The 17,675-nt window shown below is 40.9% G+C and overlaps 1 protein-coding gene across 1 annotated transcript in view; it reads left to right on the top strand.

Moving 5' to 3' along the window:
• Positions 1 to 3,873: 3,873 nt before the first annotated feature.
• The window catches only part of CKAP2L (cytoskeleton associated protein 2 like), a 31,286-nt gene continuing 17,484 nt past the window's right edge, over positions 3,874 to 17,675 (top strand). Inside the window, exons 1-4 of the mRNA XM_032843872.1 lie at positions 3,874 to 3,965; positions 6,446 to 6,512; positions 8,335 to 8,386; positions 15,105 to 16,360. Of these exons, the coding sequence (XP_032699763.1) occupies positions 3,935 to 3,965; positions 6,446 to 6,512; positions 8,335 to 8,386; positions 15,105 to 16,360 (1,406 nt within the window). The 5' untranslated portion in view covers positions 3,874 to 3,934. The remainder of the gene's footprint in view (positions 3,966 to 6,445; positions 6,513 to 8,334; positions 8,387 to 15,104; positions 16,361 to 17,675) is intronic.

Here is a 17,675-nt window from a genome sequence, read left to right as displayed (position 1 = left end):
ACCCCCAATAGCCAGAGGAATGTTGAAAAAGAAAACCAAAGTTGACAGCATCACAATTCTGGACTTCAAGCTCTATTACAAAGTTGTAATCATCAAGACAGTATGGTACTATCACAAAAACAGACACATAGATCAATGGAATAGAATAGAGGGCCCAGAAATGGACCCTCAACTCTATGGTCAACTAATCCTCGACAAAGTAGAAAAGAATGTCCAATGGAAAAAAGATAGTCTCTTCAACAAATGGTGTTGGGAAAATTGGACAGCTACATGCAGAAAAATGAAACCGGACCATTTCCTTACACCACACACAAAAATAGACTCAAAATGGATGAAAGATCTCAATGTGAGACAGGAATCCATCAAAATCCTTGAGAACACAGGCAGCAACCTCTTCAACCTCAGCCGCAGTAACTTCTTCCTAGGAACATCACCAAAGGCGAAGGAAGCAAGAGCAAAAATGAACTATTGGGACTTCATCATGATCAAAAGCTTTTGCACAGCAAAGAAAACAGTCAACAAAATCAAAAGACAACCAACAGAATGGAAGAAGATATTTGCAAATGACATATCAGATAAAGGGCTAGTACCCAAATCTATAAAGAACATATCAAACTCAACACCCAAAGAACAAATAATCCAATCAAGAAATGGGCAGAGGGCGCCTGGGTGGCTCAGTGGGTTAAACCTCTGCCTTCAGCTCAGGTCATGATCTCAGGGACCTGGGATAGAGCCCCGCATCAGGCTCTCTGCTCAGCAGGGAGCATGCTTCCTCTCTCTCTCTGCCTGCCTCTCTGCCTACTTGAGATCTCTGCCTGTCAAATAAATAAATTAAATCTTAAAAAAAAAAAAAAAGAAATGGGCAGAGGACATGAACAGACATTTCTGCAAAGAAGATATCCAGATGGCCAATAGACACATGAAAAAGTGCTCAACATCACTCAGCATCCGGGAAATACAAATCAAAACCACAGTGATATACCACCTCACACCAGTCAGAATGGCTAAAATTAACAAGTCAGGAAATGACAGGTGCTGGCGAGGATGCAGAGAAAGGGGAACCCTCCTACACCGTTGGTGGGAATGCAAGCTGGTGCAGCCACTCTGAAAAACAGTATGGAGGTTCCTCAAAAATTTGAAAATAGAGCTACCCTTATGACCCAGCAATCACACTACTGGGTATTTACCCCAAAGACACAAATGTAGTGATCCAAAGGAGCACGTGTACCCCAAGGTTTATAGCAGCATGTCCACAGTAGCCAAACTATGGAAAGAGCCTAGATGTCCATCAATAGATGAATGGATAAAGATGTGGTACATATATACAATGGAATATTTTGCAGCCATCAAAAAAAAAATGAAATCTTGCCATTTGCAAGGAGATGGATGGAACTAAAGGGTATTACGCTAAGCAAAATAAGCCAATCAGAGAAAGACAATTACCATATGATCTCACTAATATGAGGAATTTGAGAAACAAGATAGAGGATCATAGGGGGAAGGGAGAGAAAAATGAAACAAGACGAAACCAGAGAGGGAGACAAACCATAAGAGACTCTTAATCTCAGGAAACAAACTGAGGGTTACTGGAATGGAGGGGGTTGGGAGGAATGAGGTAGTTGGGTGATGGACATTGGGGAGGGTATATGCTATGGTGAGTGCTGTGAATTGTGTAAGACTGATGAATCACAGACCTGCACCCCTGAAACAAATAATACATTATATCTTGATTAAAAAAAAAAAAACAATAAAAATGACAAGCTGAATACTTAAAAAAAAAAAAAACTACCTAGCTTTCTTTCCACACTTTGTGTGCCACAAAATAGTCCCTCAACTATCCAAAGAATGTAGAAAAGGGTGCGGAACTGGCCTGTTACTCAAAGTGGGACCAATTAGTAAGAGGCTTATTTGAGCTCATTTTAAAGAAAGTTTCATAATAATCAGGGCTTTCTAATAAGGTAAGGCAATTCCTTGACACCAGCAATATTCCTGCAAAGATGAAACACCTAATGGAATCTATAGAATATTCTAGCACTGGGTGGGAGATCAGGCAAGATAATTTGAAATCCATTCAATTACTAAGATTCCATAAAGACCAACAGAACTCCCTCTGCTTTTCTGAAACTGTCTGTAAACAAGCCCCTTTCTTACTCATTAACCAAAAAGGCTCTTGCCCAGCTGCTAGTGTTAACCATTAGGAAGGCTCGTGGTCCTCGACAAAGAGTCCAAAATTTTCATTAAAATAATTGTCAGTTGGGGGCGTCTGGGTGACTCAGTGGGTTAAAGCCCTGGCCTTCGGCTCAGGTCATGATCCCAGGGTCCTGGGATCGAGCACCACAGGGAGCCTGCTTCCCCTTCTCTCTCTGCCTGCCTCTCTGCCTACTTGTGATCTGTCAATAAATAAATAAAATCTTTAAAAAATAATAATAGTCAGTTGTTGTATTTGAAGCATATTTGTATATAATTAACGTAAATATGAAAATGCATAAATCCAGAAACCTCTGAATGGCTCCCTGCTAAACTCCCCACTTGAGGCCAAAGTGAAAAGCTGCTATGATAGCTTCATGCCCAGCTGAGTGCCCAACTGGTGAAGCAAATGTGGCAAACAGGGACCCAGACATGACTCCCTCTCTACCCACCTTCTCAGCATCCAGGAGAGAGGTACCCTGACATGCAGAATACCGGAAACATTCCCCAGACCTCTTCGTGAAACCAGCGAATAGGCAAAACAGGGGGCAAGCTTTGAAGGAAAACTTTTCAGGCTGAAATAAGAGGCGTGGGGTGTGTCTAATGACTCAGGAAGACTTAAAAAGGAACCACTCTAAAAGCAGCATGGCACTTCCTCTAAAAATTAAAAATAGAAATACCATATAATCCAGCAATACTCCTTCTATAAACACCCCCAAAGAATTGAAAACAGAGATGCCAACAGGTAGCTGTGCACCCATGTTCACAGCAGGGTTACTCACAGCAGCTAAAAGGTGGAAACAACCCAAGTGTCCATCCACAGATGAAGGATAAAGGTGGTACAAGCATACAAGGGAATATGATTCCGCCTTAGAAAGGGAGGAGATCCCGCCATATGATGCGACATGGATGAACCTTGAGGACTTACTGCTTAGGGAAATAAGTCGACAATACCACCTAAATGGGGGTCCCTGAGTAATCAAAATCACACATAGAAAGTGAAATGGTGCTTCCCCTCCTCCCCCCAAGGGAAGGGTGGATTTCCCCTTTAATGGGGATAGAGTTTCTATTTGGGACCATAAACAAGTTTGGGATTTGGATGGTGGTGAGGGTTGTACAACATAGTGAATGTACTTAATGCCATTGGACTGTACACTTAAATCTGGTTAAAACGGCAACTTCCGTTAGGTGTATGTTACTTCGGTTAAAAAGAAAAAATTTTTTAGAAAAGAGCAGCCACCTTGCAGTACTAAGAACTTAGAGCTTTTAGATTCATGAGAACGTTCACAAGTAAAGCTAATATGCTGGTGACGCGCTCCGAATTCATCAGATTTGGGGTTTACCTTATTGTTTTCAGAGCTCCTGTGACTCTTAAGAGTGTGAGAGGAGTAAGGCGGCCCTGCCTATGCTGCCGAGCGGGTTTTCGTAACCGACTCCACCCGACTCCACGACCGGCAGTGCACGGTCCCTCAGAAGAAACCAGCCGGACTCTACCGCGGACGCGGTCGCAGGTTCCCGCAGCCGCCTTTAATGTCCGGGAGCTGCACGTTCTTCCAATCAAAGGGCCCCCGGGGAGGGCTCGAAGAGTAGAGCCAACCGAAAGGCCCCTATTCCTTTTGTCCCGCCCTCCCCTGCTTCCTATTGGCGGGTTTCAAACCCACAGAAGCCAATGAGAGCGAGAGGACGCGTTGGGCCCCGTCCGTAGCTTCAGGCGCGGGCTTTGAAGAAAAACTGTCGCGGAGGTGTCATGGTGCCACCGGGGCCGTCCGCAGCTGCCGGTGAGTAAGATCGTGAGGCCCTGCGTCTTGCAGGCGCTCCAGCAGGGGCGGGGAAAAAGGGAAGCCACCGAGTCAGTTATTTTAGAGGGAAGTGTCGGTGCGCTCCCGTGCCTCAGTCTCCCCCTTGCGCGTTTCCAGTCCAGGGAGCGCTGATGCGAGCCCAGGCCCTGGCCCTGGGTAGGGAGAGTAGATGCGGAGCCAGATGCCTTATAGGCATCTTCCCCGTAATTCCTGCAGCAGCTCTGCAAAGAGACGTCATTGTCATCTCGTGTAGGTGGAGAACCTGAGACCCCTTCACCGGGTCGCACACCCCAAAGGAAGCCAAGCGCTCCCTAACCCAGATTTGGCTCCTGGCAGAGCCTGGGCGTGGTCCTCTGTGCTGCCGCCCGATCTTTGACAGCTGCCAAGAGGCGGTGTCTGACCCTAAAGGGGGGCGGTGGACGCGGTTGGGGGGCGAAAGGGCGGGCGTGGGCACTGGAAGTTGGTTAAATCTGCACCGAGAACTGAGGGTCCTGGGTTCCCTGATCTCTCTTTTTTTTTTTTTAATTTTTTTTTTATTTTCAGCATAACAGTATTCATTGTTTTTGCACCACACCCAGTGCTCCATGCAATCCGTGCCCTCTCTAATACCCACCACCTGGTTCCCCCAACCTCCCACCCCCCGCCCCTTCAAAACCCTCAGATTGTCTGATCTCTTAAATGTACCAGGAGTCCTTAGCTGCCTTTCAAAATATGGCTCAGATGCTACCAACTCCCAAATGCACACAGTGTTTTGATAGTTTCAGTAATACTACTTGTTGACTATCTGCTAGGTCATGGGCACTGTCCTAGGCACTTTACATAACAGCCCTTAAAGATGGGCATTTCTGTCTCTATTTTATAGGTTCAGCAGCAGTGAGGTTTGCTAACTTGCTAGAAGCCACAGCGCTGGGATTCTGACCCCGTCTCTCAGCCAGCGCTCTCTACACTGCCTGGCACAGTAAAATGCATAATCCTCAAAGTTGTCTCCTAAGGATGCATCAGAGCTGGATATCAAAACACACAGCAACTCGGTTTAATGAAATTAAGAGTTGTTTTGCACCCCATTGTCTTTTTTTTTTTTGCCATTATTAAATTTTAGCCTTCTCCAACCACCTACTATTCCTCTCACTCATTCCCTGCTTCTGAACTCTCATAATTCTTTCTTTGACCCTTTCTTAGGATACCTAGATTTTTCCCTATATTGTAATTATTGTTGTTTATTTTATTTTCACTCCTAGATTGAAACTTCCTGAAGACAGAAATACTGAATTTTCATACCCTCACAAATGCCTTGCTTAGAAAGTCACCATGTAGGGGCTCCTGGGTGGCTCAGTGAGTTAAGCCTCTGCCTTAGGCTCAGGCCATGATCTCAGGGTCCTGGGATCGAGCCCCGAATCAGGCTCTCTGCTCAGCAGGGATCCTGCTTCCCCCTTTCTCTCTGCCTGCTGCTCTCCATACTTGTGATCTCTCTGTCAAATAAATAAATAAAATCTTTTTTAAAAAAAAGAAAGTCACCATGTAATAGATGTTTGCCATGAACCCCCTAACCTGGCCTATTTTGTCCTTAGGTTCAAAGAAAACCATGTAAGGGTTTGTGGCAAAAATCATCATCCCTGTCGAAAAAACAAAAAACACAAAACACATAATTAATAAGACCAGACCAGTGGCTCCTGGGTGATTCAGTTGGTTAGGCATTGAACTCTTGATTTCAACTCAGGTCTTGATATCAGGGCCGTGAGTTCAAACCTCACATTGAGATCCATGCTGGGCGTGGAGCCTACTTAAAAAAATAAAATATTAAAAAAAAAAAAAAAGACCAGGACTGGTTAACCAGCTCTGATAAGCCAATAAAAGATTTCTTCATGCAAAACATAATACGTTATAGCTAAGAACGGTGGCTGTGAGCAAGGACTCTGGAGTTGGATAAACTTGGTTTCAAATCCTGGCTTTGCTACATATTAGCTAGATGATTTGGGCATATCATTTACCCTCTTTAGATTTCAGCCTGTAAAATACCACATAGGATTGTTGTGTGGATTAAAGAAAGTAATGTAAGTATGAAGAGCTCAGTATAGGACATGGCATACTGATAATATTTTTAATATAGACATTAACTTGGAGGCAAATTTGTGGGGTTAGGAACTTTGTAACATATGGACAGTCCAAAGCCAAAATTATTACAGAAGAGTGCCATCTTTTAGAATATTAGTTAAAATCTCCAACTAGGGGCACCTGGGTGGCTCAGTGGGTTAAGCCTCTGCCTTCAGCTCAGGTCCTGGGATGGAGTCCCACATCGGGTTCTCTGCTCAGCAGGGAGCCTGCTTCCCCTCCCCCCCCTCTCTCTCTCTGCCTGCCTCTATGCCTACTTGAGATCTCTCTCCTTCAAATAAATAAATAAAATATTAAAAAAGAAATCTCCAACTAAAGTTCTGCTGTTTGTTTTCCTGCCTATTTTGCAGAAGAGCGGCAGAGAAAGCTCCAGGAGTACCTAGCAGCCAAGGGAAAACTGAAGTGCCAAAACACCAAGTGAGTTTGTCTCACACAATTATGCAAGTTTTGTTGCCTTCATTGCTACTAGCAATTTAAAGCCTTTCAAAACATAGTCCTTTGGGGGTGTCTGGGGGGCTCAGTTGGTTAAGTGTCTTCCTCCGGCTCAGGTCATGATCCCAGGGTCCTGGGATGGAGCCCCATGTTGGGCTCCCTGCTCAGTGGGGAGCCTACTTCTCCTTCTCTCCCTGTTTCTACTCTCTTTCTCTCTATCAAATAAACATTTTTTTTTTTTAAAGAAAGGACATACTCTTTAAAAAAAAAATAGCCCCTTTTGGGGCGACTGGGTGGCTCAGTGGGTTAAAGCCTCTGCCTTCAGCTAGGGTCATGATCCCAGCGTCTTGGGATTGAGCCCCGAGTCGGGCTCTCTGCACGGCGGGGAGCCTGCTTCCTCCTCTCTCTCTGCCTGCCTCTCTGCTTACTTGTGATCTTTGTCTGTCAAATAAATAAATAAAATCTTTAAAAAAAAATAGCCTTTTTGTTTGCAGTCTACTCAAACTGCATTGAGAGCCTATGATAACTCAGAAAAGAGTACATTGGTCCAAACATAACAAAAAAAAAAAAAAAACTAAGCAGGTTAAGCACTAATATTGTGACAGTCTCTAAAGGTGGGGGATGGTGGGGGAGATCCACAGTATTACCTACAATGCTGGAAGCTTTTCCTATCCCTGCTTTTTTCCCTGGGGAAGTGATTCTTGTGAAGGCTAGAAAAGGTCAAGGAGTTGAATGACTCTGGTTTTGTTCCTTGCTAAGGCAGGAGAGCCAGTTATAGTCAGTCCTCCATAGCTCCACACCAATATCCTCCAACCGGACAATGGTCTTTGGCCATTCTCTCAGCACTTACTCTTGAGTTGGACAGAATATGACTGTTTCGCTTTTATCTTCCATCAACATCTTGCCATTGTAGTGGTGTTATTAGTCCCTCTTGCTTAACATTGATATATTTTCTCCCCAAAGAAGAGGAACTGAATTTTTACAAAGTTAGCTTTGACCCTTTATTTTAGTTTCCTTTAACTTTGGGGTTTTACTCAAGTCTATTTCCTTAATTAAATAAATTTAATTCATTTATTCAACAAATATTTATTTAATACATATAATATATCAGTCAATCTTGGTTCTGGAGATGTGGTACTTAACAAGACAGAGAGGTCCCTCCCCCTCCAGGGTTTATGTTCAAGATGTGGGAAACTAACAGCAAATTATGATCAAAGTCCCTTTTAGTCTGGGAATTGTTTTTGATCCATGCAGATTGAATCCTTCTAAACCCCTCTACTTTCCTATCCATTCTTACATTTTCTGCTCACTGGCTAGATTTCATATGTCCTCCTGTTCTTTTAATTCTATCTCTTTTTTCACCTCTGAATATTCATTATCTGAAGATACTTAAAACTTGAAAATGGAAGTTTTTCAAAGAAGCTGTTAATTACCTTCTTGACATCATATCTCTACAATATTGCATACTGCAGTATTCAAGAAATGATGTTTCAATGAACAACAGTATGCAAATATGAAGAAGACATGTATTTCATTAATCTTGTTAGAATGCTACATTTATGCATAGGACATTTCTGAAAGGATCACAAAAAAATGGGTAAGAGTGGTGTGGTCACTGAGGAGTAGAATAACAAGACTAAGAAAGGGGTAATAAGGAGACTTTATTGCATATAATTTTGAATTATTTTACAATATACAGAAATTCCAATGATTTAAAATTCTAATCTTAATAAATCTTAATCACTATACTTCCCAGGCCTTGCTGATCCTTCTGTAGTAAGAATTAATCTTATTTTGTCTTTTATAGGCCTTATCTAAAAGCCAAGAGCAATTGTCTGAATCCTCCACCTTCTAAATCTGTAAGTAGAAATTAGTCTTTCAAAAAATAATCATTTTGGGGGTACCTGGGTGGCTCAGCCCATTAAGCGGCTGATTCTCGATTTCAGCTCAGGTCATGATCTCAGGGTCATGAGATCGAGCCCCACGTCTCAGCACGGAGTCTGCTTGAGATCCTCTCCCTCTGCCCCTCCCCCCGCTCATGGACTCACTCTTTCTCTCTCTCTCTCTCTCTCAAATAAATAAATTAAATACATCTTTAAAATATAATCATCATCATTTGGGGGGCAACTGCGTAACTCAGGCAGTTGAGTGGCTGACTCTGGATTTTGGCTCAAGTCATGAGAGTGAGAACCTGTGGTCTTAACCACTTGGGTATGCTGCCATGAAGTTAAATGGCTCATTTAAAGGGAACACCTATATTGGATCTTCCAAGCTACTAACAAGCTATGCTTCCTAAACAGTTCAGTTCAGCTATATTATGGATAGAGTGGTAAAGGATCCTCACATTTTCAAGGTTTAAATGGAAAAAATTAGCCTTCTGAAAGGCTACATATAACATCATTAGACACTGAAGGATAGAAAATATATGTAAGACAACACTGGCAGATCATGATGTGATCACTGGGTTAGACTTCTTCTTCATGTAGATTGAATTAGTGTAGCACACAAGTATTAAACGAAAAATCTGCTGGGAAAAAAGCGTCCTCATTCAGAGTTCCCAGAGGCTTCTCTGGGAAGCTGACAATACTGATTTCAGTAAGTCATCTCTTAAATGGGATGAGGCCTACCTCTTTTTTACCCAGTTGTGAAGATAAAAATTAAGTGGGAAAGGCAAGTATGGAACAGGAGGAACTAAGAGGACTAGGCAAATAATAGTCATCATTACAATTGTATAATCCCTTATAATTTATAAAAAATTTATAAACATTTTCATACCTAATTATAATAGCTAACATTTGAGTACTTATTATCATCCTGATACTGGGCGAGACACTTGCACATAATATCTCAATTAATATTCAAAAGAACCCTGTAAGAAAGGTGGCCTTATGATTTAATGTCCAGATACCTTCATGAATAAAAGGAGGTACTGTTATGTTGGGCTAATGATCATAAATAAAAACTATCTTGTGAAAAATAGGATGTTATGACACACTTCCTAGAAGATATATATCATTATTGTTATTTTACAAATGAGAGGACTTAGGATCAAGGAAATTGAGTACTTTGCCAAAATTATACAGCCAGTAATTATACAGACTTAAGACTTGAACAAAGCTCTTCTGGCATACTCTTACTGCAGTGTTGCTACTCAAAGGAACACAAAGTTTTTCATTTTCTGTTCCTATCTGGCAGTTTAATATATTGAACCAATATCTGAAAGGATTCCTTGGAGCCATACCCTTAAATTTATTGAGAAACTGTGATGTATAATTGTTAAAAACTGACTAGGTCCGAATCCTAACTCCTTCATTTTCTAGCTAAATGACCTTGGGCAAGTTATTATATGTGCTGCCAAAGCAAACACGACCTTGGGCAAGTTATATAACTTTATCTGTAAAATGAAAATAATAGGAGATTTCTCATGGAGTTATTCAGAGGGAATACACACACACACAAAATATATATAAACATATATATACATATAAACATATATATGTTAAGAAGTATGATAGGGTAATGAACTATAAGCTTCTAAGCACAAAAATCTAGGTTAAAAATTTTGTGGTTAACTAGAACAAAAAGAGACCCAGGGAAAAAGGGAAAGGTGTTATGTTTTCCTTTTTTTTTTTTTTAAGATTTATTTATTTGACAGACAGAGATCACAAATGGGCAGAGAGGCAGGCAGAGAGAGGGGAAAGCAGGCTTCCCACTGAGCAGGGAGCCTGAGGTGGGGCTCTATCCCAGGACCCTAAGATTGTGACCCAAGCCAAAGGCAGAGGCTTTAACCCACTGAGCCACCCAGGCACCCCTTCATTTTTTTTTTAACACTTTATTCATTTGAGAGAGAGAGAGAGAGCATGCACACAAGAAAGAGAGAGAGAGAGCAAGAAGAAGAAGGGGGAAAGGGAGAAACAGACTCCTCATTGAGCAAGGAGCCCAACATGGGGCTCCCTCCCAGGACCCTGGGATCAAGACCTGAGCTGAAAGCAGACGCTGAACCAACTGAGCCATCCAGGCACCCCATGTTTTCAATTTTTTTTTTTTTAAGATTTTATTTATTCATTTGACAGAGATCACAAGTAGGCAGAGAGGCAGGCAGAGAGAGAGGAGGAAGCAGGCTCCCTGTTGAGCAGAGAGCCCGATGCGGGGCTCAATCTCAGGACTGTGGGATCATGACCTGAGCCGAAGACAGAGGCTTCAACCCACTGAGCCACCCAGGTGCCCCTCATGTTTTCAATTTTTAAAGAAGAATATATTTGTATAGTTTTCTAAATGAATTATAGTGAGTGTCAAATTTCATTTATCTTAAAATGCCAATATTTACACTGTGCCTGAAATTACATCCTTTGCAACTAATTTAAACTAACAATGAAAACTTTAGATGTTAACTTTAAAAAGTATGAAAAGGCACAGGGTTTGTCAAAGTTATTTTGGGCATATATGAACAAAAGTGCTTGAAAACACTGATAAAATGAGCTTTGCAATCTCTTTCAGCCTTACTACAGCCCTCATTTCATCATATCATAATTTTTTTGTGCATATATCTTTTCTATTCGTGCTCCTCAGGGGCAAGTATCCTCCCTTCTCATCTTGTATGCCCTTAGAGTCTAGCACAGTGCCTAGCATATATTCAGTAAACCTGCTGTAATATAAACCCTAGTCATATCCTTTGTGCATTTTCTCTCTCCCCTGGCTTCATATGTCCAAAATAAAGTGACCAAATTCAGTTTAGATCAATTGTTCCCTCTTCTATAGTCTTTGATTTTTTTTTTAATCAGTTTGATCCATCAATTCTGCAGTGAGTCATCAGAGACCAAGAGTTAGAGATTGAAGTTCCACCTTCAACCCTGTCCCTAACACCCTGCCTGACCTTCAGCAGCTCACTTTCCCTCTCAAATGGAGGGGCTCAATTCCAGTCTTGGGGGCACCTTGCTCAGGGGCAACTCTTGATCTCAGGGTTGTAGGTTTGAGCCCCATGTTGGGTGCAGAGATTACCTAAAAATAAAATCTTAAAAAAAAAAATAATAATAATAATAATAAAATTTCAACCTTAATTCTCTATATTTGCATATTGATTGCAGACTATTCTATTAGCCTGATGACTCTTCTAAGTCTAGATTTTCTCTCAGTGTAGTACTTAAAATTGCAGAACCAGTTCTACCACTTACAATAAATTAGCAAGGTCAGGCTGATCTCAAATAAAGATATAAAAACTGAACAAAAGAGAAAATATTTGCAAGTCATATATGATAATGACGTACTATCCAGGATATATAAAGAGCTCTTGCAGGTCAACAATTAAAAAGACAAATAATTAAAATGGGCAAAGGAAAATAATAATAATAATAAAATGGACAAAAGATCTATATAGACCTTTCTCCAAAGGAGATATACAAATGGCCAATAAGAGATGAAAAGATGGGGCACCTGGGTGGCTCAGTGGTTTAAGCCTCTGCCTTCGGCTCAGGTCATGATCTCAGGGTCGTGGGATCGAGCCCCGCATCGGGCTCTCTGCTCAGCAGGGAGCCTGCTTCCCTTCCTCTCTCTCTGGCTGCCTCTCTGCCTACCTGTGATCTCTGCCTGTCAAATAAATAAATAAATAAAATTAAATTAAAAAAAAAAAAGAGAGATGAAAAGATGCTCCATATCATTACCCATCAGAGAAATGCAAATAAAATCCACAATTAAATACTACTTCATACCCACTAGGATGATTATAATCAAAAAAGACAGATAACAAGGATTGGGGAGGATATGGAGAAATTAGAACTCTTATACAATGTTGGTGGGAAAGTAAAATGCTGCAGCCACTTTGGGAAACAGCTTAGCAGTTCCTCAGAATTTAAACAGAGTTACCATATGACCTAGCAATTCTACTCCTGTGTATATATCCAAGAGAACTGAAAACGTGCTCACACAAAAGCTGATAACAAATGTTCACAGCAACATTATTCATAATAACTAAAAAGTGTAAACAACCTAAATGTCCATCAGTCAATGAAGGAAAAACGAAAATGTGGTATATCCATGAAATAAAATATTTATTCAGCCATTAAAATAATGCAGTGCATGTGTATAGGAGAATTCTCTGTACTTATCACTCAAGTTTGTTTTGAACCTAAAACTGCTCTTAAAAATAAAGTTTTTTATTGAAAAATAGTGGTGAAGACTGACACATGCTACAATATGGGTGATCCTCAAGAACATTCTGCAAAGTGAAAGAAGCCAGACAGAGAGGGCCACATATTGTATGACTCCATTTATACAAAAGGTCCAGACTAGGCAAATCGGTAGAGGCAGAAAATAGATTAGTGGTTGCCACTGTTTGTGGGGACAAGGAAATGAGGAATGCCTTCTAACAGGTATGGGATTTCTTTCTGGGGTGATGAAAATATTCTGGAACGAGAGAGTGGCAATGGTTATACAACCCTGTGAATATACTAAAACCCACTGAATTACAAACTTTAAAATGGGGAATTCTTTGTGATACAAATTATATCTCAATTTTTAAAAAAAGAAGAAGAAGAAGAACGCCTAGGGATGCCTGGGTGGCTCAGTGAGTTAAATGTCTGCCTTCAGCTCAGGTCATGATCCTAAAGTCCTGGGACTGAGTCCCACATGGGGATCCTTACTCAGCAGGGAGCCTGCTTTTCCCTCTGCCTGCTGCTCCCCCTGCTCGTGCTCTCTCTGTCTGACAAATAAATAAATAAAATCTTTAAACAACAACAACAACAACTAAGGAATAGCACATGTTTGGAAACTTTGATACCATCATCCCTTCCTATTCAGTAAGCAATAATAGAATGGTGAGAGGTAGATGTAAACATTGGGGCTCAAGCAGTAACCCCCTATAACCATGTGGATATCCATCCATCTCCCTGCCTCCCACTTCCAACCCTCCCCTATACCACAACCAGCAACACCACCATTCACATACCATTCTAGAGCGGACATCTCTTTGCCGTTAGAGAGGACATCTCTTTGCCGTTAATGCCAAGTGGTTTTGGTTACAGATTTTCTTTAAACATTCACGAAGTTTACATAGTAATTCTCAACAATATTACCAAATCAAAAGTAAAGAGTGGTAACTCTAGCACTCCCATATCTTCCCCTGGAGACATATAATCTACAAATCTATGCCAAATTCTCCTTTCTGAAACTTGTTTTTAGTGAAAATGCTCTGGAATCCACAATGACTTGCTCCAATTATTTACTGTATCAATTCTAAGCTCCCATTCCCTGGCTCCTGGGTGGCTCAGTGAGTTAAGCCTCTGTGTTAAGTTCAGGTCATGATCTCAGGGTCGTGGGATCAAACCCCTCATCAGGCTCCCTGCTCAGTGGGAGCCTGCTTACCCTTCTCCCTCTGCCTGCCTACTTGTGATCTCTCCATCAAATAAATAAATAAAATCTTGGGGCGCCTGGGTGGCTCAGTGGGTTAAAGCCTCTGCTTTCGGCTCAGGTCATGATCCCAGGGTCCTGGGATCGAGCCCCGCATCAGGCTCTCTGCTCAGCGGGGAGCCTGCTTCTTCCTCTCTCTCTGCCTGCTTCTCTGCCTACTTGTGATCTCTCTCTGTCAAATAAATAAATAAAATCTTAAAAAAATAAATAAATAAATAAATAAATAAAATCTTAAAAAAAAAAAACTGCTTAAAAAATTTTAAAAAACTAAATAAACTCCTATCCCTAGTTTTTTTAAGTTCTCTATAACCTAGTCCTACCTTTCTTATCCAAGATTAAATCACATGAATGAAACATTTACTTGTTGATAATGTAGAATATAACCTTAAAACCCTGTCCTGACTTTACAAATATAACTAACTTTCTACTAAAATGTAAAACTTTATTGAAAACTATTCCAAAGTATCTCAGGTCTCCCAGCATCTACCACCTATCATTGCCACTGATCTCCAGGGATGAGACAAAGGTTCTTGAGTGACCCTGTGACCTTTACAAAAGCAGTGTTGTTTAAAAAAAAAATTAGTGTAGCAATACACAGTACTACTAGGAGGAATTTGGGAGGTACCCTACCATTAGTTTATTATGTATATATCTTTCCAGAGTCCCTAGGAGGACACTTCATTTGGGACATAATGGGCATTCAGCAAATACTTGTTCAACTGAGGCAAATTTTATTTTTTAAATGTAATTTTTGTGTGTTCACTGCATCTCTGCTTAATTCTATTAAGCTAAAATATTCTGGTATATTTCTAGTGACAGCTCAAATTATAAAGACCTTATAGGGACATGACACCAGATGGCTCCATTGGTTGAGCATCTTGACTCTTGGTTTCAGCTTAGGTCATGATCTCAGTGTCATGAGATCAAGTCCCTTATAAAGCTGCAGGTCGAACCCCTCATTGCTCTCTATGCTTTGCACTCAGTGGGGAGTCTGCTTAAGATTTTCTCCCTCTCCCTCTGCCCCTCCCCCAACTCATGCCTTTATTTTCTCAGATTTAGCTGTCTTAAATGAAATTCTAAATAACTAATTTTTTAGTTTTTTTACTAATTTTTTTTGTTTTTAAAACTGAGTTATTGTTATGAGTTTATTTTTTTGATGTTTCTTTGTCTTTTTAGCATATTATACCCAAAAAAGATGTTACCAATCGTGTTGCTTTGCCTACCAAAGGTACAAGACCCATCAGCATTAAACTCCAACCCAGACCTGCCAATAATACAGGACCCCAGAACCCACAGTTGGAGTCACCAAAACTTCTGGGTAAAAGGCTGACTTCAGGATGTGTTTCTTCTAACTCAAACTGCAAGCCTTCCAGCAGTCATCAACCACAGCATAAAGCTGGGTCATCCACTACTGGAGAATTATCTAGAAAAACTATAGGGTCACTTAATGTGCAAGAATTGAAAACTGCAAAGCACCATGTAGCAGATCAAGGAACTACTAAATGTTCAGACTCTGTGGACAATAACCATATTGAACATGAACCCTTGGATAGCTGTCTAAAAGAGATGAACAAAGAGAACTTGCCCCAAACCTTACCAGACTCTGAAAGGAAGTCAAATCCTGAATTACAGACAATAAGTAAACCAAAGACTAACTCTTATAATCAAATCAAGAGCAGTTTGGCTCCCAAACAAGCCTTGGGCAAAAGTTCCAGGAATAGTGCTGTTCTGAAAGACAGAGTTAATAAACAATTTGTTGGAAAAACACAAATTAGGATACCACCAGTAAAGTCACAGCAACTCTGTAGGGGAACAAATCTTGCCAGACCAGGAGAAAAACTCCCAAAGACAGTTCCCTCTCACCATGTTCAGATCCTTAGTAGGACTCCGGCACCAAAGAAACCTGTGGTCAAGGACATAAAGGATATAAAGGTTAATAGGGATAAATATGAAAGACCAAATGAAACTAAGTTTAAATCACACATTGTTACTGAACAGAAAATAAAACAAACCAAATCCTGGAAATGCCCTAATATGCTTCAGGGAGGCTTTAATAACAGACATCCAAACATTAAGCAAGATCAGAAATCCACCCGACCTTGTTTTAGAACTCAGACGTCATGTGCACTGCAAAATTCAAGAGCCATAAGCCAAAGGCCTAATTTGGCAGTTGGCAGTTTTAATTCGGTCATCCCAAGTACCCCTAACATAACAGCAAATGGAGCCAATGGGAATAAATGCAGCAACAGCTATCAACAAAAAGCACAGACTCTGGACTCCAGGTTGAAAAAGACTCTTCCCCAGAACCAATTTCTCAATAAAACAGCTTCCAAAACTCAAGCTGGTAACAAAACCATAAGTGGAGGAAGAGTCCCAAATGAAACCCAGACTAATCCAAATATTAAGAAGAAGATCACAGCAGAGGATCGAAGGTACTTTGCTTAATTCCATAATTTTGCAATTTAAGATTAGGCAATTGACCATCAGGAATATTCAGGCCATAAATAAGGGCTTCTGAGTAATTTTTAGCTACAACCCTGAAAGAAAGAAGATTGGAAGCAAATATAACAAATATTGACTTGATAGAGCTAGGTGGGACATATGTGTGTTATAAATTATTCCCTGTAATTTTCTGTATGCTTGAAATTATTTTTTAAAACAAAATTGAAACAGAATGTTTGATTAAGATATAGGGGTTGTAGAAACAGACTACTCGTTCAAGAAGTACCTTGCAGGAACTGAACAACAGTAAAAGAGGGCAGGGTGAGAAGAGCCAGAGTAGTGGTTTTATATAGCTAGGAAGTGGAGAGTTGGTAGTCCCTTGTTAAGCAGATCAGTGGTTACATCCAGGAGTGTTATCAGGGAAGAAAGAACAGGAAACTTCCATGAGTGTGAGCAGGCCAAGTTTTGAAAAGTAAGCTAAGACAAAGAGGAGCAGCGAGTTCACACCCAGAGTTCAGACAGTAGAAATGGGGATCTCAGGGTGCTGGAGGTTCACATTAACATACATGTAGCTGGAAACCAAGCCAAAAGTCTTCACACTGTCTGCATTGGACTAGATAGAGTCACAGCGTGGTGAACCTCCCAGGAGAAGCACCTTTATACACTTGGGTGGGCTAGAAAATAAGGAGATTCCTGACAAGGGCTAAAGGAACATGTAAAATTAGATGGTAGGTAGAAGGTATAGAAGGTATAACAGGTTGAAGAGAGGGCAGGATTTATTCTCTGATTATAGCCCTGAACACCACCAACAAGTTCCCTGCCCTCCCAAAGAAACAGAAAACAAACAGCTTAATTTAGGGTGATGTGATTGAGAGAGAAAGGCTGAGCCGACTTCTTTTTTTTTTTTTTTTTTTTTTCTGAGCTGACTTCTTTAGATAGAAAGATTAAGGAGGTACTTTCAACAGTGACATGTGGTCTAGGAAAAGGATAGTGACAAAAAGAAGGATGAGCCTTCTGAGCAAAAAGAAAACTGAGTATAAAGACTCCAAGCTGGTGAATGAGGAAATCAGAGTCCCTCCCCCTGGAGCCCACAGTCTAGACCAAATAACAGATGTTGGGTCTTTAAGACAGTGTGTAGAGTGCGGTCTGTGTTTGATTACACAAGAAGAGTCTGGAGAGGGACAGACCACTCACTCATTGCTTGAGTGTTCCTTCAGCACCTACAGAGTGCTGGGCTCCTGGGAGATACAGTGGTAAGAGCACACAGTCACACTCTACCTTCATGGAGCTTTTTTTCTAGTGTCT

Source organism: Lontra canadensis, unplaced genomic scaffold (assembly GCF_010015895.1).
Source record: "Lontra canadensis isolate GAN:19392208 unplaced genomic scaffold, GSC_riverotter_1.0 scaffold144, whole genome shotgun sequence".
NCBI classification, from domain to species: Eukaryota; Metazoa; Chordata; class Mammalia; order Carnivora; family Mustelidae; genus Lontra; species Lontra canadensis.
This window is presented reverse-complemented; position numbering and strand designations above follow the sequence as displayed.